General features: G+C 39.8%; 1 protein-coding gene across 1 annotated transcript; it reads left to right on the forward strand.

Moving 5' to 3' along the window:
• Positions 1–230: 230 nt before the first annotated feature.
• CENPI (centromere protein I) lies at positions 231–19,016 on the forward strand. Its single transcript, XM_075763360.1, is given in 24 exon segments — positions 231–322; positions 2,159–2,408; positions 2,694–2,831; positions 3,796–3,914; positions 5,058–5,165; positions 6,197–6,209; positions 6,212–6,247; positions 6,578–6,624; positions 7,319–7,408; positions 8,865–8,993; positions 9,255–9,332; positions 9,334–9,385; positions 9,388–9,419; positions 9,676–9,796; positions 9,987–10,075; positions 10,411–10,528; positions 10,626–10,690; positions 11,712–11,809; positions 12,229–12,364; positions 14,624–14,748; positions 15,807–15,855; positions 16,009–16,242; positions 17,886–17,927; positions 18,746–19,016. Coding segments are annotated over 23 exon segments (2,241 nt in total). The 5' UTR covers positions 231–322; positions 2,159–2,218; the 3' UTR covers positions 18,878–19,016.
• Positions 19,017–27,338: the final 8,322 nt, after the last annotated feature.

Genomic DNA, 27,338 nt, shown 5'->3' on the forward strand with positions numbered 1-27,338 from the left:
CTTTTAGGCCCCATACCACACAACCGTCCTAAGCTGTACCCGCCCCTCTCTTGCCCTCCCTCCCCCGCAGCCCGGCCCGACCAGCACACAGGCCGAGGCCGCTGCGCACGCGCCACTCCACTACGAGACTGCGCATGCTCTAAGCCGCCCGGGATGGGGCGGAAGCGCCGCCGTTCCCGTCCATAGCGCGGCGCATGCGCGAAAGGAGAAGGGGGAGGTGCCGATGGACCGTTGTGGCCGCGCGTCGTGGGTAGTGCGCATGCGTGGGATGTGGCGCGGCGGTTTGAATCTGCGGGGCGGTTAGAGCCGGTGCTAGCGGGAGGTAACTATGGTGGGGGTTGTAGCTATGGCAGCTGGCTCTACGGTTGGGGGCCTTCCCCGGGCGGCTTCTCCCCCGGGGCGGCGGGCCCTTGCCGCCGCTCTTGGGGCCCCGGAACCGGAGTGCCTGAGCGCGGAGGTGGGGCTGGGCCGGACGGGCTTCAGCTCCCTCCGTTCCCTCAGGGTCGCTCCCCGCGTCGGGCCGCCAGAGCGTTACAGAGGGCCCTGCGGGGGGCATCCGGAGGGAGCCGCTGTGGGGAGCTGGAGGGAGAAGGGTGTGCGCGCGCGCGTAGGCTGGGGTGGAGGGGAAGGGATGTTCGTGCCGAATATCCGCGTGGAAGTGTCTAGTACTGAAGAGCTGTGCAGTGGTGGGCTTGCTGTTAGTAAGAACTGGTGTTCCAGCCTGTCTGTTAGTTCTGCTTTAAGATCTGGTGGCGCTCTCTTCCCCACGAAACCTTTCTGGTAGAACTCCTGCAAGACAAAAGAAAAAAAACCCGAACAAGTAGAACAGGTGCTAAGGAATCTGTGAGAAAGCTCTTGTACTCCAGTGTGTGATAGGTGAGGACTGTTGGCTCGATTTTTTTCCTGAACCAATGTGTCTAGGTGATTCAAGATGCAACAAGATTCCAGAGCGTTTTGGGTTTTCTGCAACTCTTACATGTCAGTCTAGCTCATGTCAATCTAGCCACAGTATACTTGCTATCAGGAAGTTCACTGTTTTGAAGCATCTCAGTTATTATTGTCATAAACATGCAAAACATCTTTGTGGGAGTTCTGATGTGCTTCATGATGTCCTTTAATACTGAGGGGGTAGATTTTATTTAAAAGTGAATGCTATGTGTATGTATATCAGTGTGTGCTTCAGAGGAGGTCTTGACATGGCTAGCCAGAGATTTGTTCTTGGCAAGCTGCACAGGGAAGTTAATGACAAGCCAACCTACAGCAAAATAGGTATGATTCTAACATCTTAAGGAAGTGAGCTAAATAGGGAGCATGAATTGAAAAATCATCCTGTTTTATTGTGTCAGAAAAGCTGGGAAGCAAAAGATAGGCCCCAGCAATCCAGACACATGTGTGCACACTCTATAAAATCCAGGAAATTGTAGCAAAATTTCACATTTTGTGGGTGAAAGGTTGATCTCTCCAGCATATTGAGGAGAAAATGCCACTTTTCATGATTGTATTTTACCCATAGCTAGGCAGTTTCACAGTGTTGGTAGCTCTTGTGCTTTACTTGGAAGTTTATTAAAATTTTGTATTTTTTTTCAATCCTAGCTTCTGGGTAGAAAGGTTGCAGGAGCATCTAATTTTTGTAAGTTAGGAAGATAAGTGTTGTTGATCCTCTAAAATCTGTGCATTACCTTGCAGGAAATCGTGCCCTGTTCACTGATTACATTGGCATACACAGTGCAAGTAATGAAACTGATAATGCACAAAATAAACTCAGAAGAAAATTGTTTATTGTGTTTTGCTAATTTTTTGGTTATGTTAATTTTTGGATCAAAATACCATATAAAATTTTATCAGATAATTTTTAAATTGAAAGGAGTTTGTGTTTAATTTTTACAAGTAAATTTTCTCTTCCGTTTTTTAATGAAAGAAGGAATGGAGTTTTGATACACTGTTGTCTGTGCATCTTTTAAGTATATTGTCTGATCTTTTGGGGGGCAGGCGGCTCTAAATTATTTCCTCTGAAGAAGTTAGTTTGTTATATTATGCAGGATCCCTCTAAAATCTGTTTTTCAGGAAAATAAATCTTTCTCTTTTTGCAGGGAACTGGCACTCTGATGTTCTTCAGCTATTGGAGGTTGATCTATTTTCTTTCCTCTTTGTAATGAAGGATTGGAACCCACGTGACAAATGAACAAAGTTCTCCAGTCTCAGCTGGGAGTCTGAAAAGATGCAGCGAAGACAGACCTCAAAGCAGCCTCTGCAAGTTCACCATAAAAACCAAACTGGTCTCTCTGCATGGCGAAAAGGAGGGAGAATTGACCCTGAAAAAAGTGTCCAGAATCATCAATCTCCTAACAACCAGAAAAATGACAGCAAGCAAGACTCCCTTGAGCAAGCTTTGAGCTACTTTGAGAAAGGTAAGAGCAGTTTTAAGGTTAGCTACCTATGATTGAAAAGATAACTAAATTCTTAATGATAATATTGATAAATCTAATTTTACCACCTGTTTTCCCTCTTTAATGCCTAAGCTTTGTAATATTCCTTTAATGTCTTAAAAGGTTTTCCTCTTTCTGTTACTGTGTGAAGAACTCAACAAAAAGAAATATGTAGGGACAGTTCAGAGAAGTTTGAAATAGTTCATGTTCAGTTCAGAAGTTGTTTCATCCTTGTATTTGTCATCTTTTTTTTCTTTTTTCTCCTAGTTCAAGACCATGTCTCACTGAAAAAGAACAATGTTCTGCAGAAACACTTGACTACTGTGGAAAGCATTGCCCTGCAAAGAGGGTTACCCCCTGAAGGATTTGATGTATTGCTAAATGTGGCACTCAGTGGCAAACTTTGTAAGATGTTTATATACTGCTAGCAAGTCTTCTGTGAACAACTCTTTCCCCTCTAATCAAACCTGCTTGAGATAATGTGTTTATGGTGACTATATTGTTAGGTACTTTAGTGTAAAATTAATCTTTCTGGCATGACAGTGTAATTTCTGAGTTCATGCCAAAAATAACTTCAGTTCTTGCTACAGGGGAGTGATACCCAGAAAATATTATGGCTTGTTACAAATATTTTTTGAAAAGCTTATTTCCTTTGTTTATAATTCAGGATCTCTTAAAGGCTTAAAGTTGTCCTTAGCAACCATTGTGTCTTTTCCTTGTTGTAGCTGTTTGTGTAGGTTTCTCTTCTCCAAGATCAAAATAATTGAACTGACATTAGTTGTTTAAGTGAAACTTGATAAAATTGTCATCCTAACAATCAATTCAGCAGTGTCAGTGCAGCACTCGTGCTGCTTTCTTAGAAATTGTGGCCACAATTTATACTTCTAAATAATGAAATATTCAATTAAAAAAACCCCTAAACTTTCCTCTCCCTCCAACCCAAGAGGAGCACACAAGATTCTTTCCCTATTATGCAAGTAGTTTAGTGCTTTTCTTGATTTAAAATTACTACTTTATCTCCAGAACACTAATCTACTGATGTTTGGCTGACAGTTATATACTCTTTTGCTGAAGGAATTGGTCGTTTAATATTACCAGAAAATTGTGTTACTTTTGGTTGTCTTGCCAAAAGTCTAAAGGCTATTTCAATACTAACATACTTGATATTCCATTTTCTTTCTTTAAGTTGGAAATAAATATTTATCATTTTTTGAGGTATATGTAAGTCCCTACTAGATTATCTGCTATTACTTTAAGCAATGAAGCTCTGAATAATCTTGTCCAGAGGGAATATTGACCTAAGCTCCAAAACCATATCAAAGAACCTGGTGCATAAGCACCATCTTATTTTAAATTGTTTGTTTTCCAGCTGATACAGTGAATACTCGTTTACTGAAGAGCCTGATTCCAGCCTCAGTAATACCAGAAACTTCTGTGGTTTCATCTGTATCTTGGCTCTGTGTCAGCAAATGCTCAAGCAACATCCAGGTAACTTAGTAAATGTTTACAGTACTTATTGCTTCTGTACAGAAATGATGACGACAGATTATTCTCAGGAAGCAAAAATCCTGAGGTTTTAATGTACGAAGTTCTTACATAAGATACTGTCATTTAGAAAGATTGGCAGACACACCCATTGCTGGAATGGCAGTGGGAACTAAGGAACGCTTTAAATGTGAGTGGAAATTTGCACCATTCCTTCTTGTCTTGTATCTCTGAATTCCTTAGGAATGGTTTCTCCACCAACATGCTGAAATATTTCACAGCACTGTGAGACATTCTTCAACAACTTCAGCAAGGTATCCCTTAGGTTCTGTGTACCTTGGCCATGGCAATGTGACTTAACATTAGCAAAACAGTCTTTTTTCCTCTTCAGTAGTCTGCTCAAAAGTTTACATCATAGAATCATTCAGGTTGGAAAAGACCCTTAAGAGCATCAAGTCCGACTGTTAACCTAACATTGCCAAGTCCATCACTAAACCATGTCCCTAAACACCATATTTACACGTCTTTTAAATACCTCCAGGGATGGTGACTCAACCACTTCCCTGGGCAGCCTGTTCCAATGCTCGATAACCCTTTCAGTGAAGAAATTTTTCCTAATATCCAATCTAAACCTCCCCTGGCTCAACTTGAGGCTGTTTCCTCTCATCCTATCACTTGTTACTTGGGACAAGAGACCAACACCCACCTGGCTACAACCTTCTTTCAAGTAGTTGTAGAGAGTGACCTGTCTCCCCGAGCCTCTTTTTCTCCAGACTCAACAACCCCGGTTCCCTCAGCTGCTCCTCATAAGACTTGTGCTCTAGACCCTTCACCACCTCATTGCTCTGCTTTGGACATGCTCCAGCACCTCAATGTCTATCTTGTAGTGAGGGGCCCTCTGATCATAACTGAGGGTTAGCACATATCAAAATGGAAAAAGCAGCTTAGTTTGAATAAGGCAGCTGGTGCTCTTGGCAGGCATTCTTCCACAGCTGAATTATCCCTGTACTGTTCATCTGTAGCTATCTGGTTGTCCTTGAGAGCAGCATGTTTCCTTAATGATTGTGTCTCTTAAATTGGCTAGTGACTGGTTTGCCTTGCTTTTCCCCATCACTTAGTATAATATGGCTTTTTTCCTATCTGCAGCTGCTTTTTTTAAGATGGCTGATCACAGTGTTTGACTTCATTGATCACAAGGAACAACTTCATGCCCTCTATGGTTTCTTCTTTTCCTTCTTGCAAGATGAGAAGATGGTAAGGATAGCTGAAGAATATATGGAATTGATAAAATAAACCTAAATGTTCATTAGTAGTATGCATATTAATACTAGAATTGGCCTGGAGTAGCTGTTGGTTAGAGACTATTTTCTAATGTCTGGATTTTTTAATTTTTTTTCCATTTTGCATTCTAAAATTGCTGGGTAATTTAGATTCAGTAGCAGGGAAGTACTGTAGGATTATTTTTGTTGCAATGCTGTGGTCTGGTTGTTTAAACATGTTTCCAGGAATTGCTATTCTGCATCACAAACAGTGTGAACTTATATTCTGTCTAAATTCCCAAGAGTAACTGTGATGATGCAGTCTCTGGGATTGCCTTTGATGTCAGACATCAGCAGGTGAATTCCCCTGCTGGAAGGGGGAGAAACTGACTTACATACCTTGGGCAAAAAGAAAAAACAACTTTTAGAGCAATGTTTATTTAAAGGTGAGAAACTCTAAATGCTGTTCTACTTAATTGATTTGAAATATAGCTTAAATGAGAACAAGCAATCAGGAAATTTCTGCTATACAATAACTGTAAAATCCAGATGTTGGAATATTGAAGTGTTTTGATTCAGTTCATATTAAGATGATTTTGGCAGTCATGTTAGGCAGATATGAAATTGTTAATATTCTTTCAGTCTAGGATATTTTGTGGTCAAGACTTTTAAAGTTCCCAAATTCTGAGTTATATTTCTTGCAAAGTTTTTAATGGTTTTAAGTTAACATTAATTATAATCTTTTCATAAAACTGGATTTAAGTTCTTACTGTTTAAAATAGCATTTTCAGGTACAGCTTATAGTGCAGATAATGATTCTAAATAAAATTGACATATGTGACGTAAAAAACCATGCTACTTCCTAAGGGAACTAAGGTGTGCTCTGTCCCAGTGGAGACACAGTGATGACTTGAGGCAGCCAACTGAATGAAACAATATTAGCTTGTGAAGCCTGCATGTTGCTTTTAGTGTGCCCTGGTTAAAGTCTGCACCACAGAATAGCTCATAGCTGTCTTTACTTTGCAGTGCCCCTATGTCTGCACCTGCTGTACCTGCTGACCAGGAAGAAAATGGTGAGTCTATTCAATTGTAGGAGATGGAATACTTTTTATTTTATTTTATTTATACAATACTTTTTCTTATTGTATTTGCTGGCACTGCCTCTTCTTCCAATGGAGTTAATACAATGACTAGCCAATATATTGCTTTTAAGGCAAGGAAGCGTGAGTTCAGCTTGATTTGTGTAATGCTTTCTGAATTGGAAACCTGTCTATTAGCCTAGAAATAAGACTGATTGGTTCTGCTTGCTTTGGTATGACTTTCTATAATAAAAGTGATATTGCATTTTTGCTTAAATGTCTGATACAGTGCTTTTTAAATCCAGTATGTTCTTAATTGTATTTCCAGTCAAGCCTTTTCGGATTAGGAGACTGCTTGACCTCCAAGCAAAAATGGTGAGTTTGTTTAAAATCTTGTAGGGTTTGAACTGTAGTTATAATGCAGTTTGTAAGATTAATGTCCTTACAGGATGGAGAAGGGTGGCTAGTGTCTCAGGGCAGGGTTAGACTTGGAATTGTAGGTTGTAGTCTTTGTAGCATCACGGCTTGTCTATCTTGCATGTGGACCCCTAATTTTCACTTGTGTTTTGTGAGCAAATGCAATGACGTGCACAAAGCTATATGTTTTATGGCTAGGTGTGGTAGAATCTCTGAAGCAAGGGCCAGCTTCATTTATCTAATACCATCTTTAATTTTCTATTCATCTTCCTTTTCCAAGTGGTATCAAAAATGACTGAAAAATAAGATTATAGAGGATCTTGCTCTGGTTTTTTGTAAGGGAAAAAACTGTAGCTATAACACATGTTTTTGGAGTGTTTAGACAGCAGAAGACTATTTTTTGTAGTTTTGATTTGTTAAATTCCTTTTTGAGAGGTATGACTACAGAAAGTTCCTTCTTCAATATCCTATGGTATTTCATTGACACGGTTTCTGTTCTTTCATTTTCAGTTCATCTATGGTTACTTACTGACACATAGCTTTAGAAACTTTTAGTAATCATTGGGGGTTTTTTACTTCTAGAATATAGTATTCAGTTTCTATATAAAAACCATACTCCACATATTTTTCCTCTTGTTCTGCTATTTGACAGGGAATGCAGTCTCATCTGCAGGCTCTACTATCACTTTACAAACTCTTCTGTCCTGAGCTGGTGACCATAACCCTTCCTGGGAAAATGAAGGTAAGGAATTAGACTTAATCTGTTTGAAACCAGTACTTATGACAGTATTTGTACCGAGCTTTCTATTTAAGCTATAGCATGATTTAGTGGTGAAGATCAATTCTATTGCTCTTTTCACTGGAGTAAAATCAGGTTTTATAAGAACTCCTTGCCTTGCATTTTGTTTCCTCTTCAGCACAATGAGATGATTTGGAATGGCATCTACCTTTATCCTTATGAGGATTGGTATTCTTGCTGGTTTTGACTTGTTTTACACAATGTTAAGTTCTTCAGGAAACAAACTGTTTTATTTGTCCAAGGCACTGTCCAAATTGCTGACTTTCTCAAGTACAAATAACAATGGAAGTCAATAAGTAACTTCCTACTTGGAATATCTATGTCATAGGAAAGAGGGAAAAAAAGTGGGGAAAAAATCAGTGGTAGGCTGATTTGTTAGAGCCTCAAGGTAACAGCAAAAAATACAACTCTGCTTTTAGAGACGCCTATGTGTATGCTTAGCCTATTGACTATGTAGAATATATGTAGCAGAAAGTGAATATATAACAGAAAATAGCAAGTGAGACGTAATTTTTTTCTGGTGCTTCAATGGGATAGACTTAGGGTTTGTTTGTGGGGTTTTTTGGTTGTTTTTTTGAGACAATTTATATGTAGGCAAGTTGTTCTCCACAAAAATCATTTTATTTCAATCTTCTTGTGTACTTACATCGCTCTATAAATTTATACTTTGCATTGTGCAGCACAGTCTTCTGTTGGAGAAATTACAGTTTTGTCATGCACAAAAGTGAAGTAAATAACTAGCAACTAAAACCCAAATACATCTTCAGCTATTTTTATGAACACTATGTGTTAACTTGTGTAATAAAAGTTTGATTACCTAGGCCCAAACACATCTGAATACTTTTGTGATTGTTTAGCACTTGATTAGGATTTAAAGACTTTTAAATTGCAATTGAAGTGACAAAAAGTTTTGTGCAGAAAAGGTGTTGGGTTCATTTTTCCAGTTTTTTAACTGTAGTATCTATATTAGTTTGAGAGCTTGATTAGTCATTGAATTGTTCTGTTTAGCAGATATCACTGATGCTGAGTTTGGGAAGCTTTCCTAGTAACTTGCATAAGCATATCTTGGTTGTGTTTTATTTTAATTTATACTTGAGATTTACTCTGAGTTGATGATTGATCTGATTGAGGATTATAAATCAGAAGTGTTGGAGATCCCTTCTGAAAAAGGGAACATAATTTCAAAGAAAATAAAAGCATAACTGTTGAACTATAGTCAAAAGGTAATGAAACTGAGGAATGATGAGAGTTCTGTGCTGTGAAAACCTAGCCTCTTGGTCTGTTAAGCAGAGTTGACTGTATATGCATCACTGTGGTGACATTTATCAGAATAGAAACATCTTTCTGTTGCTTTGTCTTAGTTTGACTTCTTGTATAGATGTCTGATTTATGTTTTCAGACTTACTTCAAGGATTCAGAGGGCCCATGGAAAGCAACAATCAAGACAGTAAGGCGAAGAAAGCAGGAAAACTCTCCGGTGTCCCAGCCACTGTTTTTAGGCACAGCTCAACCTCAGTCACGAAAAAGGGTAGGTTATGGACCTAAGGTAGACCCTAGAAGGTGCCAAACAGTTGTTTTCATTATAAATATTGGCAAATAATGCGAGTCAGGCTTTATTTCAGCACTGGGAAGGGTGGAGTAGCTATATAGAAATACAGCATTCCCATTATAATGAAAGCTTGGATACCTTTTTTCCAAAACAGGGCCTTTATGGGAACACTGGTCACAAGTGCACTTGATTGCACTGGAAACAGAGTCATTGGTATTCATTTGTGTTTCTTTTCTACAGAAATGGAATACTCAATTGATTATACCTGCAAGCAGTACAAACAAAAATAATTTAGAAGAGGACAGGGAAAACCAGATGTGTTGACTTTTACAGTACAAATGAGTTTTTTCCAGTGGAGCAGCTGCAGACCTTTCTCAGCTCCTACAAAATATCCACCATCTAGAGGTGAGTTTCAGGAAGGTCTTAGAAGCTCATTGTTTTGAGAGATCAAAAGGATATTCCTCTATGCCTTGTTATATGTGAACAGTGTACAGGTTACCTAGTTCTATTAGAGCATCTAGTCCCACCTGAGGGTGATGAATGAGTCCTGGAGATGGTCTTGTTGCCGGTAAATGGATTGCCCAACTCTTACAGAATGAGATTCTCTAGCAATTTGCTGATATAAATATTGAATAACTTTTTTTCTTGATTTCTTTTGCAGTTTCCTTCCCAGATGGGTTCAGTGCTAACAAACCCTTTATTGCTTCACTACATGAATTGCATCAAAGATGAATCTATTTATCTGAGGCTCTACTATTGGATGGGCCAGACTCTTCAGGAAGGTAGGAACTTAGTATTACCCTTGCATGGTAGGGACGTAAAGGATGTCTGAACCTTTTCATCTTTCAATAATGGTTTATAGTGATAATCACATAGCATTAAAACAGCTACTGGAGGACAACTGCATTTTGTTTCTGATTGTGCTTATTCTTGCTGTGCTTATATTAAAATATAATATTCTCTCACATTTAGAATGCACCTGGTATGTAGCTGATAATAAACAATATGAAGAATTCAAGGACTTCCTGGAAATGGTCTACAAGGCAGAGTGTTTCTTGCAGGTAAGTGACTGTTTTGTGGAAGCCAAGGGTTTCATGATGTCTTCCCTTAAAGTATTTTTGGGACTTACTGTTTCCTGTAGTATCTCTGAGAAGTGATAGTGTCTCAAGTAATAAAAATATGTGTTCTTATAGTGAGTCAGTATTGTGGAGTTGGCCTTGTTTTCTGCAGGAAAGATAATTTGAGAATCATATTGAACAATGATAACTTGAATGTCCTGGTGAATTGTATGTCAGGAAGGGAAGTGTAAGCCTCTTTCTTTCTCCAAGGTGAAGTGAACATGGCAAGGTGCAGGCATATGAGATGAGTTTTTGAATGTTCATCTTCTGCTTTGTAGGAGGGATTTTCTTCCTGTGAAGAGTTCCTGTATAAGAGCCTTCCTCTCTGGGATGGCTTCTGTTGCCGATCACAAATCCTCAGACTTGTGAGTTGGATCCCCCTCAGCAGCTTCTCTGGTATGTGTTGCAGATCCTTTGGGTGAGCTGGACAGTGTGTGATCTTGGGGGATAGAATTTGTGCACAGATATCATACTGCTCTCTCATTTGTTTCAGAAATGAAGTCACATCTCTATGATCCCCTGGCACAGCTCTTTTTCACATCGTCCCTTTATTTTAAGGTAATTTAAGTGAGTACACAGTGGCTGTTTACTTCTAGTTGATATTGCTATCTGCACTTGTGTCAGGTGTAAAAGTCTGAGGGATTGTATAGGGGACTTCTTTTGGGGAAGTCTGTGCCCAAATGAGGGTAAAATATTGTCGTGGTTTAACCTGGCTAGCAGCTAAAACAACCACACAGCCATTTGCTCACCACCCCTCCTCCCCTGCCCCCCTCCCAGTGGGATGGGGGAGAGAATCAAAAATGAAAAAAAAAAAAGTAAAACTTCTGGGTTGACATAAAGACAGTTTAATAGGACAGAAAAGGAAGATGATAATATACAAAACAAGCAATGAACAGCACAATTGCTCACCACCTAAAGCTGATGTTCAGCAACCTCCTGAGCTGCCCTGCCTCCTGGCCAAGCCCCCAGTTATATACTGAGCGTGACATGTGGCCCTTTGGCCAGTTTGGGTTACCTGTCCTGGCTGTGTCCCCTCCCAACTTCTGGGCACCCCCAGCCTTCTCGTTGGCAGACCAGTATGAGAAGCTGAAAAGTCCTTGACTGCTTGGCAACAAGTAAAAATGTCAGTGTGTTATCAACATTATTCTCATCCTGAATCCAAAACACAGTGCTATACCAGGTGCTAGGAAGAAAATTGACTCTATCCCTGCTGAAACCAGGACAAATATATGCTTACAATGTAACTTCGTTGGGAATCTGAATGCCTTTAAGATATTTTTCTTTTTTTGACTGGAATTAAACTGAGACACTGGAAATAAAAGGAACTGATAGTACACAAGATAACAGTTGGTTTGTCTTATTGCAGTTTTAACTCAGTATTTGAAACTCACGTTCTCCAGGAAAAGCTATGTAACACATGTTCAGTTCAAGGGGACATGCAATTATCTCACTGCTCTTCCTGGTCCTGAGAAACTCATGATATCTTTCCTTGTATATGTCAATTCTCATGGCATTTTTTGCTTAATATTACTCACTTATGTAAATTGTCATCAACCTGTTTTCTTCTTGCCTCTTGCAGTGCAGTGTTCTTGAGAGCCTGAAAGAGCTGTTGCAGAACTGGTTAAATTGGCACGTGATTCATCTGGATTCAGAGTCTGACTCTCAAGTCCATTCTTTGTAAGTCTGTCTGAAATAAATGCAGTACAGTGTTCTGTGCATTGTTCACTAGTGTATTTAAATATATATTCTGGCACTATTACCTAGTATAAAGACTGACTGGAAGGTTAATAATGCTGTAATGTTTCTGCTATTTTGTAAGCTACCTTGTCAATCCTGTTCTTTTTCTTTAAAAGTATTTCTATTGACACTGAAAATTGAAATGTCCAGAAGTCAAAATCCTTGTAACACTGACAGCTGTGTCATCTTTGTAATAATGTTGGTAACAGCATGTTACTGGGTGTATTGAAGAACAAATGCATGTTGCTGAATGCTTGGTGAGGCAGAAGGATAAACTTCAATTTCTTTGTTGCCACTTTTCCTTTTTACCATTTGCAAAGAGGTGTATATACTGATGCTGCGTCATGTCATTGCTGCAGGAATACCACCCTTTCTGGACTAGTGAACGTGGTGGCTGAACTGATCGACTTTGTTGGATGGATCTCTACTGTTGCATTGCGCTTGGAAAACAATCCTACTTTCTTGTTGTACTTCATCCTGGATTTCTATGAGACTGTATGTATCCCATTCATTTTGGCTTTCAAAATCCCAATCTTCTATGGCTGTTTGTATTTTTTTTAAGCTAGAGGATGAAAGCACCTTCCTCATTATAGTTTACAGAAGTTTGTGATTAATTGCAAGAATGTTCCGAATACTTGGTAGATCTACAGGTGATCGCTGCTGTTACATCCATAGCAGAACTAAATATGCTGCTAGAAAGTGATTGCTCTTAAGTCAGAGATGAACTGTGGAAGGGGAAGTAAAAAGATGGCATAACATGCTTTTATTAATCATAGAATGGTTTGGGTTGGAAGGGACCTCAAAGGTCATCTAGTTCCAATCCCCTGCCATGGGCAGGGACACCCTCCACTAGACCAGGTTGCCCAAAGCCCCGTCCAACCTGGCGTTGAACACTTAAAGGGAGGGGGGCATCCACAGCTTCTCTGGGCAAACCTGTTCCAGTGCCTCATCACCCTCATAGTGAAGAATTTTTTCCTAATATCTGATCTAAATCTATCCCACCTTCATCTTAAGGCTATTACTCCTTGTCCTATCGCTACACGCCCTTGTAAACAGTCCCTCTCCATCTTTCCTGTAGACCCCTTTAGGTACTGGAAGGCTGCTAAAAGGTTTCCCCAGAGCCTTCTCTTCTCCAGCCTGAACAACCCCAACTCTCTCGGCCTGTCTACATAGGAAAGGTGCTCCAGCCCTCTGATTGTCTTCTGAAGATCTTGTTAAATCATCTTAATGCTAATTTATAGAAAAAATAATGTTCAGATCAACCAAAATAACACTTCCTCATTTTTGTTCCTTAAATATTCCCTTAAAAAATGAAGTTTTTTTCCACAGTTTGTCCTGTAGACAAACTTAGCAGCATCAAATAGTCTTAAGCCTGTTCTCGAGCTTCCGCACATCCTTTCTGTAGATGTGCTTACTACCACATGAACTCCAGCCATGCTGCTGTTGCTTCTACAATTTAGATAAAATTGTAGAGTTGAAAAAACAATGATAGTTCTGGGATCTACTTGTAACTAAAATGTCCATTAGAAATGCACAAAACTAATGTGCAATGACATTGTGCATAAGACTGTTTAAAATACGTAAATGCTCATTTTATGGGAATATACAAAGAATCATGCACCCTTTGATATATGATTATTGGTGCTCTAACAGACAACTAGAATTGTAATTTTTTCTTAACGCTTTGCTTATTTGTTCAGAACTCTAGAGATTTCTAAAATTATGCAGCTGAGATTAAGTAAGGAGTCTAGATTTCTGAAAATACCATTAATTCAATTACATACAAATATCTGCCTATACCTTACATTGTATAGCTGTACTGAGGGCAAGAGGAAAGGTGAAGAACCTGGCAAACAGTCTTTAGTGAAAAGTCTGTTATGAGATTAGGTGTAAGGAGTACTAAAACAATTGTTGTGCCTACTTTAACAATGTGAAAAAACATCCATCTTTGGCACGGTGGGCTGTCACAGTTTAAGTGTTTATAGTCTGAGCTACAATAACTAAATATGCATATTCTTAGACCACTGCTCTTCTGAGAATGATGCATAACTTCCTGAAGAGCATACCTTTGGGAATAGTTACTCTGGCTAAGGTATAGAGGACAGTAATGTATTACGTAATATTACTTTCAATTATTTATCCATACTTTAAGACTGTCATTATAGCTGAAGATCTTGTTAAATCTGCAGAAATTTTAATGTCTTTTTTACTTGAATTCAACCTTAAATTCTAAACATGAATCTGATAATAAACCCATGTTTTTATGGCACATATCATCTGTTTCTAGAGCAAAAGCTTTATCATGTGTTCATGCAATTCCAGCAAGGTCAAATAGAAGATTTAATCTTCCAATTGGAAGAGATATATGGTCTCTTTGGTTTGCTGGTATCAGCAAGCCAGGGTAGGAAACAAAGTCAGGTCTAGTGCAATCCCAGCTATGTATGTTGGAATTATCTAAAAGATCAGAAAAAAGCAGCTGCTGCTTTTTTACAGGGATCTGGGTAGATTTGACTCAGCAAATAACCATGTCAAAACATATGGTATACCTAAATGGTTGAAGGACAAACTGAGATATGAACTGATGAATGTGTCTCATACTGAGAGGGAAATGGAATTGCTTCGCCCTGGCCTTCCCTCCTAGGTGAAGCTGATGGACCTGGCTGGAATGCAGTGTCATGCTCTCTTTTGCTCTTAGATGCTTTGAGGTTTGTTAATGGCAGTAGTAATCTGCCTGGCTTTGCTTCATTCCTGCAGGTGTGTGACATGTATCTGAGGTACAATCTGCCTTTGTTGATAATGCCTCCTGCTGGAGTTTTCTACCCAGCTCTTCTCAGCATGGATTCTGTCAGCTTGAATCAGCTCTGCTACATTATGTACAGGTACTACAAATTGTGTGGGCTGTAGAGACTCCTTGTCTTCTCTTTAAATCTTTTGGAAATGAAATTACTTTGGTGTAAAACCTGAAATCTACTCTTTCTCCCCATGCAAGGCAAAGGTGAAAGTTCCAGTTGTGCTTTTTATAGCTGTAGTTCCTACTCTTTTTTTTCAGTCTGTTATCCAAAATAGCAAGATTCTGACCTCTTTCCTAGTATTATTTCCATGTCTTTGATATGTGAAAGAAGGAGTTCCCATGTTGTTTTGAGACAACTTAAGTCAGCCAGCTGGAATCACTAATAGTTAACTATATGACTTCTTACTCCTGTGCTTTGACCACTAGACTTGAGATTTTCCTTGCAAATCCTATAATGTGCTGAGTAGGAAGCACTTCTGCCATCTTCAGACTGGGAATTTAGGACTGCCTCGTGCTGCCTGCAGGTCCAAAGACAGCACTGTTTAGCTCTCTGCAGGGCCCACCACTGTGGCTGCTGTTCTTGGCCTTGTTAGTTCCAGTGGTTGCATCTGAGAAGCACAGTAGCCAATTGCTGCCAGCTGGTGCAGGGCTCTCCATGTGGCTTTTTCTCTAAGGAGTCTGCAGGGTAGTTAACATGACAGGATGGTCTCTGGGAAATAAGAGGAGCTAGTGCTTATTATATAGAACAACTGTCAAGTTGCATTACTTCCAGTGGCTTCTGTTTCTCTGCTTAGTGAATTAAAGTCTCCCTTCTTAAATGTACTGCATCTTTCTGATGATTTTAAGGCAGTCAGTTCTTGCATATTGCCTTTAGGAAGGCGACTGCCCCAGGAAAACTGGTCATGTCTTAATTAAGAGATTAATATTATTGGGTGTCTCCCTACTCTGCCTGGGAAGCATGGGTCTATGCCAAGAGATAAAGTCCCCTTGAATTCTTTTTCATGTCTCTCTCTCAACAATAGAACTTGATGATCTCTCTTGTGGAGGAAATAAGCTTTCTTAATACATTCCTCCAGCTTTTTTCAACACTGGTAGATAGTAAAAACTTACAGGCACCTAACTTTCTCTTTTGTTTGTTTTTTTCAGGTATCGAACCAACTTGGTGGCGGCAAAAGAAAATGAACTGAGTAAAAAGGTATTGTGGACAAGTCTGCTATGTGATAGAATGGACCTTAGCAAGGAGTTGGGTTGAATGGAGGGGTGTTCTGATGGCATTCTTTTAAGGACTGGAGGGAGCACACAGCTGCTTTGAGGATGCTATTTATTGATTTGTTTTCTTGTCCCTCAGAAAATACTACAATTTAAGTTCAGTAGCCAGACATACCAAGAGTACAACCAGTACATAATAGCTATGGTGGGTTGTCTGTGGACATCCAGTGCATTCCAGAAGGATATTCATCCTCAAGGTCTTTGTATGGATGATGAACTGTTGAAGAAAACCACAGTGCAGGAATTCAAAACCAGCTTTAACATTATCTACCACCCAGCCATGATGGGCTATGCTGTCCTCTTCCTGCAGCAGGTAATGGTGTAGGCCAACACTTGGGCCTTTGGCCAGATGTTCTGTCTTGGCAGTTTCTCTAGAGAAATGTCTCAGCGTAGTGGCTGACTTTTAAACTGAGCTTTCAAAAGCTGGTACAGCATTACGTGTTTGTGTCAGATCAGTGGCACAATTTGAATAGTCTTTGTTTGCATGGTGTGAATGCACGAATGTAGCATTTTTAGATGTGAATTTGTGCTTATGATCATTTTGAGGATAGAACTAAAATAGCTAAATCATGAAAGCTTTTACTGAATTAGTTATTTATTTCCAATAGTGCATCCTGCCCCACAAAATATGGAGTGTGACCAAAACATTTAACTATGTATTTCTTGACTTTCTAGAGTTTAAATTGTGTACAGGTGTGCACAGTAGAACTTTCAGCAGTGCTTTCTGGCTTTTGATAATGACTTATTAAAAAAGAAATCTAAATAGCTACTTCAAGTACAGAAGTAAGATAATATGGTGCTGTCTTGTTGTCTGAGTTCTGCTAGTAGTTATCTTGAATGCCATCATGTATTGAATGCAGCTACTGAATAGTGGAGGGACCATATTGCCAGAGTTGTTGTTGTTCCGAGATGTGCATGCTGCTCTGAGAAATCAAGTTTTATAGGCTATCCAGAGAGCGCACAAAGATGCTACTTGGTTGTGAGGAATGCTGGCAGACTGAAGGGGTGGTGTGGTAAGTGTGGCTCCTGGAATGAAGCAAGGGAAACCTGAGGTTAAAGTTGAAGCAAAGAATGCTGACTAGGAACACTTCACAAACTTGCCTTTGTTTATATACTCAGTGTCCTGAATCTAGGTAGTTTGTCTCTTACTGCTGATTAAACCCAAATTTTATATTTGCCAGAGGAGGCTATTTTATTTTTGTTATATACAACTTCTTTTCCTTGGCCTTTCTCCTGTTGTAGCAGGATTAGTCTTTCATGTATTTTGTGTAGATCCTTTCCATTCTGAGGCTTCCTGATTCTTCTTGGTAGCTTCTGTAAGTAAAAAAACCAAAAACCAAAAAAAACCAAAACCCAAAACCAAGCCCAACAAAAAACTCCAACAAAAAACCAACCCAAAACCTTCTAGTGGAGACTTTTTGCATCTTCCTACTGCAGAATCAAGACAGTGATTTTGCTTAGCAGTTATCACAGCTATCCTGTCTGATAAGACAGCTATCCTGTCTGATAAGACAAGAAAAAATATTTAGCTGTAGCACCATCTTTTCTTGAACACTTTAGTGCTAAGCACCAGAGGGCACTGCTCTGCAGCACACTCAGAGAACACAAGGAATAATCTAAATGTCAGTAGGTTCTCTCCTCTTGCTCTTTCTCATTGTTGGGAATTATCTATAATGTTTTGAAGGGGTAGCTTTTACACTGTAAAGAGGCAGTGCTTAAAGATACCTATAAATATTCTCTGTTGCTATCCAGAAATACTGAAGCACAAGGCAAGAGGGTCTCCACATTACCTTGCCACTTGTGGACACAATATGATGCTAGAAGCCGGTTCTGAAGCATGATTAAAGATATCTGAATTGCTTTGCACACCTGCAATTTCTGATTTAGGAGGGAACTAAGCAACTCTAGATGTACTTTTTAAAAGACTTGACACTGGTTTTATTCCCTCTCCTTAAGGCTTGGCCAGATGATATGACCTTCAACTTCAGTTTAATTAAGGTAAGATTTCTTGTTTTAGTGAAGTGAAAACAAGCAATTTTCAGCAGCTGTGTAGAAGAGGATGAGGTGATAATATTCACCAATTCCACAAATGCTCTGTAAAAATTTTGAAAGAGGAAGATTCCAGCTGCAGGGTTTGTTTCAATCTCTTAAGAGGACCAAACATGAGGACATCAACATCTGAGAAGTTATATATCTAGCCATCTGTGGGTAGTGGTCTGAGATTTTTATATATTTCTTCCACGAGTCAGTGTAGTATCAGGGCAAGGCTGTTTATTGTTCTCTGCAGGCTCCAGAAAAAAATTATATTTTTGATGTACTTGAAGTAGAATTTCTATTATCAATGAATATTACATTTCTGAGATGGATGTGTAGCTTTGTTGTACCTTTGAACAGGGATCCTCCACTGTGCAAGTATAGTGCAGTTTATTTCCTTTTCTGTCTCACAGTGTACTTCAAACTTGATCTGGAAGAATCACCCTTAGTGATGGAAGGAAGGCTTTAATATCTATCTTCGTTTGGTTCCTGACATCTTCACTGTTGATCCAATAGACTTTGCTCTTTTCGTACTGGGATTTTTAAACATCTTCAGTATTAAAAAAAATCATGATTTGTCATGTTCAAGCTAAGAATGTGTAATACGTAAGTGAAAAGTTTAGGCATTTGGGAACAGGACGTGACCCTGTATATCTGTGGGTATTTACAGACTAGGATGGATGTTGTCAAATGGTGGAAGGCAATATTTGCAGACCTTTTCAGATTGGCCTAAGAGACAAAGCTATATCCTGCACATCTGACTATTCTTTCTGTTTTTATAGGGGAAGAAGTGGAACTGGTATCTGGAATATCTCTATGCACAAGGTTTAAAGGGCCTGAAGGTCTTTATTGAAAGCAGCATCAATCGTGTTTCCCAGGCCTCTCACAGTAAAGCAGGGAATATGCAAGTGTGACCCTGGGACTCGCTGGAGCCTTTTTATCATCTGGAACAGGAAAACAGAATATAATGGACTATGTCACTCATTCTTCCTTCCTTAGAAGAAAGAAACAGAGTGACTACCCTTGTCTGCATTTTTGTACTGACATCTATTTTAGAAAAGTGAAGACATGGAAGGAATGCTTAGGCTGGCTTGGTTCACTAACACTGAACCCCCTCTTGTCCCTGCTGGACTTCTGGTCTGAACCTATTGAGCTCATATGTATCATCCACATTTTTCATCCTCATTTTTCTCTGTTGGAGTGTCTGCTTTGATTGAGAAACAAACATTTTTCCATCTCAAAACTGCAATTGAGCAGTGCTGCTTTGTTTATAAGTAACGTAGATCCCTGACCCGCTTTGCCTTCCTCAACAGTAGGTAATGAGAAACAATTTAATCAGCATTTCAGGGATACTGTATATGTACTGGCTTGGAGCACTCTGTTTCCCAATTCGATGTTGTACTGTGTATATACTGACTTCTAACAGGCTGACCAAACTGACCTTCCTGAACTTCATTTTCATTATGAAGCTTCCAAAAGAGACTTTTTGCCAACATTGCTTATAATATTCTAATGCAGCTGGAAAACTTGCTGCTCGGTTGATGGTTTATTGATGATTTGAGTGTTTGAACAATGTTGCCACCAGCTCACCGTTTTCTATTGATAAGTGCAAATGTAGCTTTTCTTTTTTGTGTTTTTAGCTGTGTACATGTTGTATGTTATGTGTGTACATATATTTAATTTATATTCTGTAAAAGGTTTCCAACATGCCATTTCGAAGGAACTCTGCTACAAAATGTATCTTCTGTCATTTCATTTTAACACCAAGTAGAAGTCAGGAGAAGCTGCGCTCAGGTCTCCAAAATTTGAGTGAACTTTATTTCACTTCTGTAAAATGAGGTTGTAACCACTTGAAAGGTGGGTCAGAGTATACTGAATTTTACATTGTCAATCTGTACTTTGATCCAGTAAAGAAATCAGTCCTGAGAGTGACTCCAGAGCCTCTGAGGATGTTTGGCTTCTTCATCCTCTCAAAATCCGATTGGCTCTAGGTTGAGTACCATTCTTCTCAGCTCAAATAGATGATCTGGTTAATATGTATATACATATAAATATATGTGTGTATATATATTCTCTCCTGACAATAAGAAAATCTTTCACTGAAGACAGAGCTTTGCAGAAAGATCTGCTTAGACTAAAGTATTGCCCTTTCTCATCTGGCTATGTTATTCTAGCTAGTGTAAGTGCTGCTTGCTAATTTCTGTGAAGAAAAACAGATCTTCAAAAACCCTGATTATATTTTCTCAACAGGGTAAACTACAAATTACAAATTCCTCCCAGTGGGTATGTTTCAAGATGTGGTCCTAACATAGAACCAGTTATCTCCCTTAAAGGCTGGTACTGTTGGTTTTGAACCAGCTCAGCTTGTTGACTGAGGATTATCCCAACACCACTGGCTGGCTATTCCTATCATAGTGTTGCCTATTGCTTGTTAGACTCCTTAAAGGTTTCAGCTAAGGATCCAAGGAGGAGAGCTCTGTAGCTCCATAGTTGTTTTTGTAATTTTTCTATGAAGCTACCTTCAGAAAGGTGTTGGAAATGTTAGCGCTTATGCTGGAAAGCCTTTGTACTGCATTCCTTACAGACAACTTAATCCTTGGTTTTTTGTCCTTACACCATACAGTTGTCTTAAGATGTTGACCAGACTTGTATATTGCTGCACTGGGGTTCTGTATAGGAATAGGGCTGGAGGGATTGACAACCCTAGGAAAACATGAGGTAAAGACATGGACCCAGTTATAGATGTGTGTATGGCAGGCTCATTCAGTAGGGAAAGTAGTAAATACAGAACATCTCAAAGAAGCATTTACATCTAGCCAGGAAGACAGACTTCATGTTACCTGGGTACTTTTGGAGTTTATGTGGAAGGAGCAGAGCTCTGTAGCATTCATGTTGGACTAAAAGGTATTGCATGAGGCCTCATTTCAGTTGTGAAAGGTGCCTAGATTCTTAAGAGCGTGTGATGCATGTAAATGTATTTAAAGAGGCTTATAGCAGAATCCTTTGGGATTTACTGAATGTTGTATAGTTATTGGTCCCTGAGATCAGTTGTCCTTTGAGGTTGGTGTTTGAGAAAACACAGAATTGTGTTATGGAAGACTGCTGTTGCAGCATCACAGGTCTTTTATTATACCCTGTTACAAATGTCTTTAAGCAAATTGTGTGCAATTTTGTCATTCCAGTGCACAGGCTGGACGCTTAGAGGTGCAGAAATAAAGTAACAGGACAGATAACTTTCCTTTAATGTCAGCTTCGTTAGTCCAATGGCTGTTCAAAATCCTTCTCATGCAGCAATGCCTAGTATTACTGGGCACTTGAGATGAATTTTAGCCTCTTGGTACACCGTGGTTGCTCTTGTCTTTCACATCTGCACACTTTTTTTCTTCTTTTTTTTCTCTAAAAATCTGACTTTACTAGCATTCCACTTGAATGGAAGCATGGTCCTTTTAGGGAGGAATCGTGCTGCTGTACATCTTCCTCACCCCTTGCTCTATACAATCTAGTCATTGTGGTAAATTTTTTTATTACAAGCATATGCTCATAAACTTGGCTGACCACAGCATATCTGCTCTGAGGACTAAAATGGAAATAGTCAAGACCCATTAACCTCCTTGCAAGTGACAAATCAGTAACCTACCTCTAGTGCCCTTATCTTCCCCTTGTAAGGTACTGCCTGTATGTGTATGCTACGAAAGTAGCAGAAACAACCGTTTTGTGGTACTCTTTGATAGGAATAATGCAGGATGAAAAGTTCATTTAAGGCTTACATTCACATTGTCAACCGGCACCTGAATAAGGGAAACTAATTTAGCATAGAACAATTTTAAAAAACAGAATATAACTTGGCAACACTTGAGTCAGGCCCCACAAACTCAGGCTTCGCCTGTCTCATGCTCCAGTACAAAAGAAAACAATTAATAGTTGGAATGCAGAAACAGGATAAGAGAAGCCATAAATTAGGGAATAGTCCTTGGGTATGAACTAGAAAAAGACACAAAGTTTGAGGCAACCTGATAAAGGGAGGCCCAATATGCCAACAAGCCTGGGACCATCTGGGCAGGATGGATAACAAGGTTGCTGAGCTTGCAAAATGGAGATAATGAAGAAGAGGTCACCCAACTGACCAATGTACAGTGAGTGTACACTGAAGAAGAGGAGAAAGAGGAAGACTTGAGGAGGACGACCCCTGATGACCACCTGAGAAAGAAACTGTGCAGGCGTATCAGGACATTAGCATATATTCATGAGTTCCTGGAATAATAATGAATATCTATTAAATTTATCGGAAACCTATAAATATGTAAACTCTTTTGTAATATAAATCACGAACAATTTGTTTCTCGTTGAGACGCACGTTTGTGGAAATATCCCGGTGCAACTCCCAGCGCTGCAATAAAGGATACCTGCTTAATAGTCACATTGGCTATTGAGTGAATTTTTTCGGATTCACACCGCAGAATATTTAAATTTATGTCGGGCCTGCAACCCCCCTCTGAGGGGATTTATTCCACATGATTGACTAGAAAGAAAGTGCCTGTTTTCATGTCACTTGCGTCTGCTCTTGAGTGTGTTTTTTCTTTTTAGAGGATGCTGTTTCAAGGTCAAATTTCTAGTATCAGCTGATCTCAGGGAATGCTGGTTTGTGTCCTGTCTCCCCATGAGTAAAAGTTGATGACTTGCTTCAATTCCTGTCTGGAAGGACTCCCTTCTTGGGAAGTTTCTACATGCTTTCAAGTTAGGGGTTTTGTAATACTACAATCAAGCCAGGGCAGTGGTCATTTCAGCTTAATCACATTCTGCAGCTTTTCTAGTAGCCTACTTAGATGCTCTCAAATAGTGAGGCCTTTCCCTTTAGAAAAATCTCCGAGTCAGTCTTAAATAGGATTTCTAAGTACACGACCAGAATCCTATCTGGGGTAAGCAGGCATAGCTCTACTAATTTCTAATGGATCTATGTTGAGTTCCACCAGCTGTACATCTGGTCCACAGTTCACAGAACCAAAGCCATTAACCCCTCCTGTCAGACACATTAGCCTGAGCATTATGCATCAGAAAATGCAAATACCTCAGGCTAGAGTTAAGCTGAATTCTTTTTCTGAAGCCATGTTTGCTTTGTGTTTCTGTTAATCATGATTTCATTTTATGGCAAGAGACTCACTTGTGCATTTTTATGCATTGGGCTGTGTTGCCCTTTCAGAGCTTGCTCTGGAGGAGTTAATAATTTCAACCTGTTTTCAGCTGGAATGAAAAAACTGCTTCCTCTGCGTCCCTGCTTTCTATTTTCTTGTTGGCCTACTTCCCTCTGCTTGTGTTTTGCATTCCTAATGCCATGAATAAATCAGGACCCAAGGATTTAGAAGGTGGTACAGCTGTAGCCACTGAGCAAATTGAACCTTTGAGGCTTGTACTGCAGCTCTAACAACTGCCAGTATGTGTGCTCCTGACCTCTTCTAATAACATTTAACCGGTACCAAAATAAAATTCACTTTGCCCTTTTTATATAATGTTCAAGGTTTTTGTGCCTCTACCCAGTGTCTCCTCACTTGGCTCCCTTTGTCTTTTAGTTAAAGTTCAGTTATAAGCCCTTTAGGGCAAGGCAATTGCCTCCCAGCTGCTGTGACAAAATGGTTTATCATAAATCTTTACACAGAGCAGAAAATAAGGGAAACTGAGGCATCTGACCTGGCTAAGGGTTCATCATTACAGAATCACAGCACAGTGAAACTCCTGTCTGGTTGTGGTCCTAGATCCTCTGATAACTTGTCATTAATAATACACACTGGACTGCTTTTATTTGTAGTGCTGTGGCTCCTGAGAGAGTGTGCGAGTGAGCTCTTTAGTCAGAGGATACATCCAATGTGGGTGAAGAACAACAGGCAGTGGTAACAAGCTTGCTCTGGAGGACAAATATCTTGAAAGAACTAAGTATCCAAGTATTTTCTTCCAGGAAAGATGATTTATGTTGTGCTGATGGGTTTTGCCATTATGGCTCTGCTTTTAAAATAAAAGTAATGATTTTGGTCTGATGATGGTTTGATTTCACCAAACTTTGCTTTTGACTAAGAAGGTCTTTTATGACCTTATTAGCATATAGTGATGTGATTTTTGGCACAGGATTCCTGAGATTTATATCTAGCTGTTAGACCTGCCTGAGTAACTCCAATGGAGTCACTGAAGTACATAAATAACATTTGGTAAAGTGCTTACCTTGTGATGCTGCTTCATTTCTCTGCTTCTCAGTTTCCTGTCTTGTAGGAGTAAAAAGTCTGCATAGCAGATGGCAAGATTTTTTTTTTTAAATGCCTTAATTATTTTGGCATCTAATTTCCATTTTCAGGCTCACTACAGTCTTGCACAAATGTAGAAACTGAAACAGCTGGTCTTCAAAAAAAGCTCCAGGTACCTTACACAGGCTCTAATTACTATTTTAACCTTGACAGCATTTAGAAATCTGTAGGCTCAGATGTGATCCTATTCTGCAGCAAAAGGAGTGAACATGCATCAGGCAAGCTTTGGTACCTGCCAGAAATGTGACAAAAAATGGACTGTTCTAGTACAGGATAGGTGATGGGATTGTAGCCAAAAACATAGGCCTGTAACAAAGGCCTACTTACATGTGATAAGAAACTATTCATTGTTACTTTAGGTAGAAGGCTAATGATTCTTAGAATGACCACCTGCTACACATTATGATAAAAAGTAGGAGCTACAAGACACTTCAAGGTCCTTATATACGCACTTTTCAGAAAGGGAGGACACTAATTGCCTCCAGGAGCATCCTTATCTCCCTGAGGCATATAGCGAACAATTACCAACACCGAAGTACTGAGAAACTAGGGGAAAGGTAACTTGGGCCAGGGTCCCCACAACCACAGACCCATAAGCCCCCTACCGAGATTATGCCACCTACTCAAAAGATAGAGGCAGAGAAAGGAACTGAGCATGCATTCTAGTTTGCATACCAGGCGAAGAAATATGAACCAATTATTGTAATGGGGAGTGTACCACTTTGTAATCTTTGTAACAAGAGAACCAGCCTTAAGTGTGCCTGATTAGAGAAGCTATCCTCCTGACACCCAGCGCTGCAATAAAAGGAAATGCCTGCTTCTTAATGCTAAATTGGTGTTAAGGAGTTTTCTTTTATTCCCGAATTTTGGTGACAGGATATTAAGTCACTGTAACGTGGCTGAGGATCCTGAGCCTCAGGCACAGGGTTTAGGTGCAAACTGCAACAGATACTTCTGAAAATTTTATTCTCTACCTAAATAATTTGGGCTGCTCTTTTAAATAATTCAGTGATAAACTTCTTGTGTATATGTATGCTTTTATGTGCAGCTGTATCCCCATGCAGTTTGGTTCGCTCTCCTCCACTCTGTGCTGCCTCTTAAGTGTAATCTCTGCAGGAAGAGGCTGCTCTCTGCAGGTTTTCTCCCAATCCTCTCTAGAGTCTTTAGGCCTGTAACATTCCCATAGTGGTTTGTTGTACATGGATCACTAAACATTTTCCTTTCTCTTAGGTCACCTCTGTTCTATGTTGAAGTGAATCTTCGGCAGCTCCTGTGTGATTGCTTTCCTGCTCCTTTGTGTGCACAGCCCAGTAAATAAGCAGGGGGATGGAAAGCATGTTGTAAATGTGTTGACAGTTTTTGAAGAACAAAACGGCCCCTGAAAACTGTCTGTCTGCCTTCCTCTTCTCTCCTGCACGTTTTTGCTTTCTTTTCTACCATTTTCTCCTTTCTTTTTCTATCTCTCCCCCAAATTCTTTTACACTCTTTTTGACACCCATCCCGTGTTCTTTTGGTGTTTGCTGCTCTGAAAAGATTTCCCCTCTCTCCTGTTGTCCTCATTTCTCATTCAGGGGGGACTGTTTCAATCCCTATGCAGGAACAAATTAAAAGGGGAATTAATTCTGTTTCTGAGTGCATGTCAGCTTGTCTGCTTGTACTACTTCTCTACCCATTCTTCTCTCTCACCCCAGGTACCACGCTTTTAGAAAGTATCCCACTGTTTTTCTAAACACTTTCGGCAGGGTAGAGTCTGTGCTTGGAACATTTTTGTGCTTATTGATGCTAGCAAAGGAGGTGCAATTATTTATTTGACATTAGTTATTTAAACAATAAAAGGAACAGGATGGTACAATATCTGGGCAACCATTCTTAGATTCTTTTCAAGCTGAATTTAGGGCCCCTAATTCTAGTTTTGTTCCTTCTTGTTGAAAAGAGGTTTTTTGTGCAGTACTCACAAGCATGCTTGCCTGTCTAATGTACCAGAATTGATGGGCAGGTCTATCCCTTTGTGCAAGACCTGTTCCTTCTGGCTTTCCCTTCGCAGGTAGGCACAGAATAACCACTGAGATCAATGATCCTGCATTAAAACTGAATTACTGTTGTTTTGATGTGGATGGCTGTGCGAGAACTCAGTCACATCTGTTATGTAAGTTAGGAGGCGAACCAGATGAGGGAGCCCTGTGTTTCAGGAAAACAGGGTTTTGTATGATCCTGAGGAGAGATAGGATTTCTTTGAGCCATAAGGGACATCGTCCTGGCTCACAAGCCTTTCACTAAACCCTTCTTCAGCAGCTGGATCCACAAGGAAACTGTCAGTGTATGGCTCTAGTGCTCTTTTTTTGTCTCTTCCTGTATTGTCCTTTTAGCAAGGATGCGCTTTCATATATATTCTCAGTCAATGTTTATCTCTGTTCTTTGGTTTAGGTGTTTGGGGTTTTGAAGCTGTTAGGATATCGATGACTTGTTTCTGCATGTAGGAACTTCACAACCTCCAACTGCTTCTCATCGGGCTCCACCAGCTGCCGTGTGGGTTCCTCATCAGAAGTTGCTTGACAAAATGCCACAGCACTGTGCAAGGCAAAGATCAGTTGAATACAGGTATATGAACATGCTCTAACCTACTGCTACCTTTGCTGCTGCTGCGTCATGCTTCCTGAAGCATTTCTTCACTTTGCATTCTTGGTGTGTGTTCTTGGTAGTGCTCTATGATGTGAGGAATTTTTGAGAATATATTCTACAGTTGTAAATTGTAATCTTCCTTGCACAATCTGCATTCTAGGTTCCTAGGTAAAGCATCATTATCTAAAATACTTTAATTGGGGTAAATTGATAAATTTGGGGTTTACCCAGGGAAAGTTTCCAAAGGATGGTAGCAACACTTCCTCTTCTGTACAAGAGGGAAGATGAACCTCCTCTTTCAGGAGATGTGAGATTTCAAAGGAGGGAAGTTGCAGTGTTTGAAGACGAGAGAGATTGTCCGCTTTGGGAAACAATTGTCTGCGACAAGGACTATTTTAGAAGGGGAGTTAATGGGTGGGAAGTTATGGGAACAAAAAACTAGAAGTAATAGCCTTTAACCATCAACACC

The sequence above is a fragment of the Balearica regulorum genome, chromosome 11 (genome assembly GCF_011004875.1).
Source record: "Balearica regulorum gibbericeps isolate bBalReg1 chromosome 11, bBalReg1.pri, whole genome shotgun sequence".
Classification (NCBI taxonomy): Eukaryota; Metazoa; Chordata; class Aves; order Gruiformes; family Gruidae; genus Balearica; species Balearica regulorum.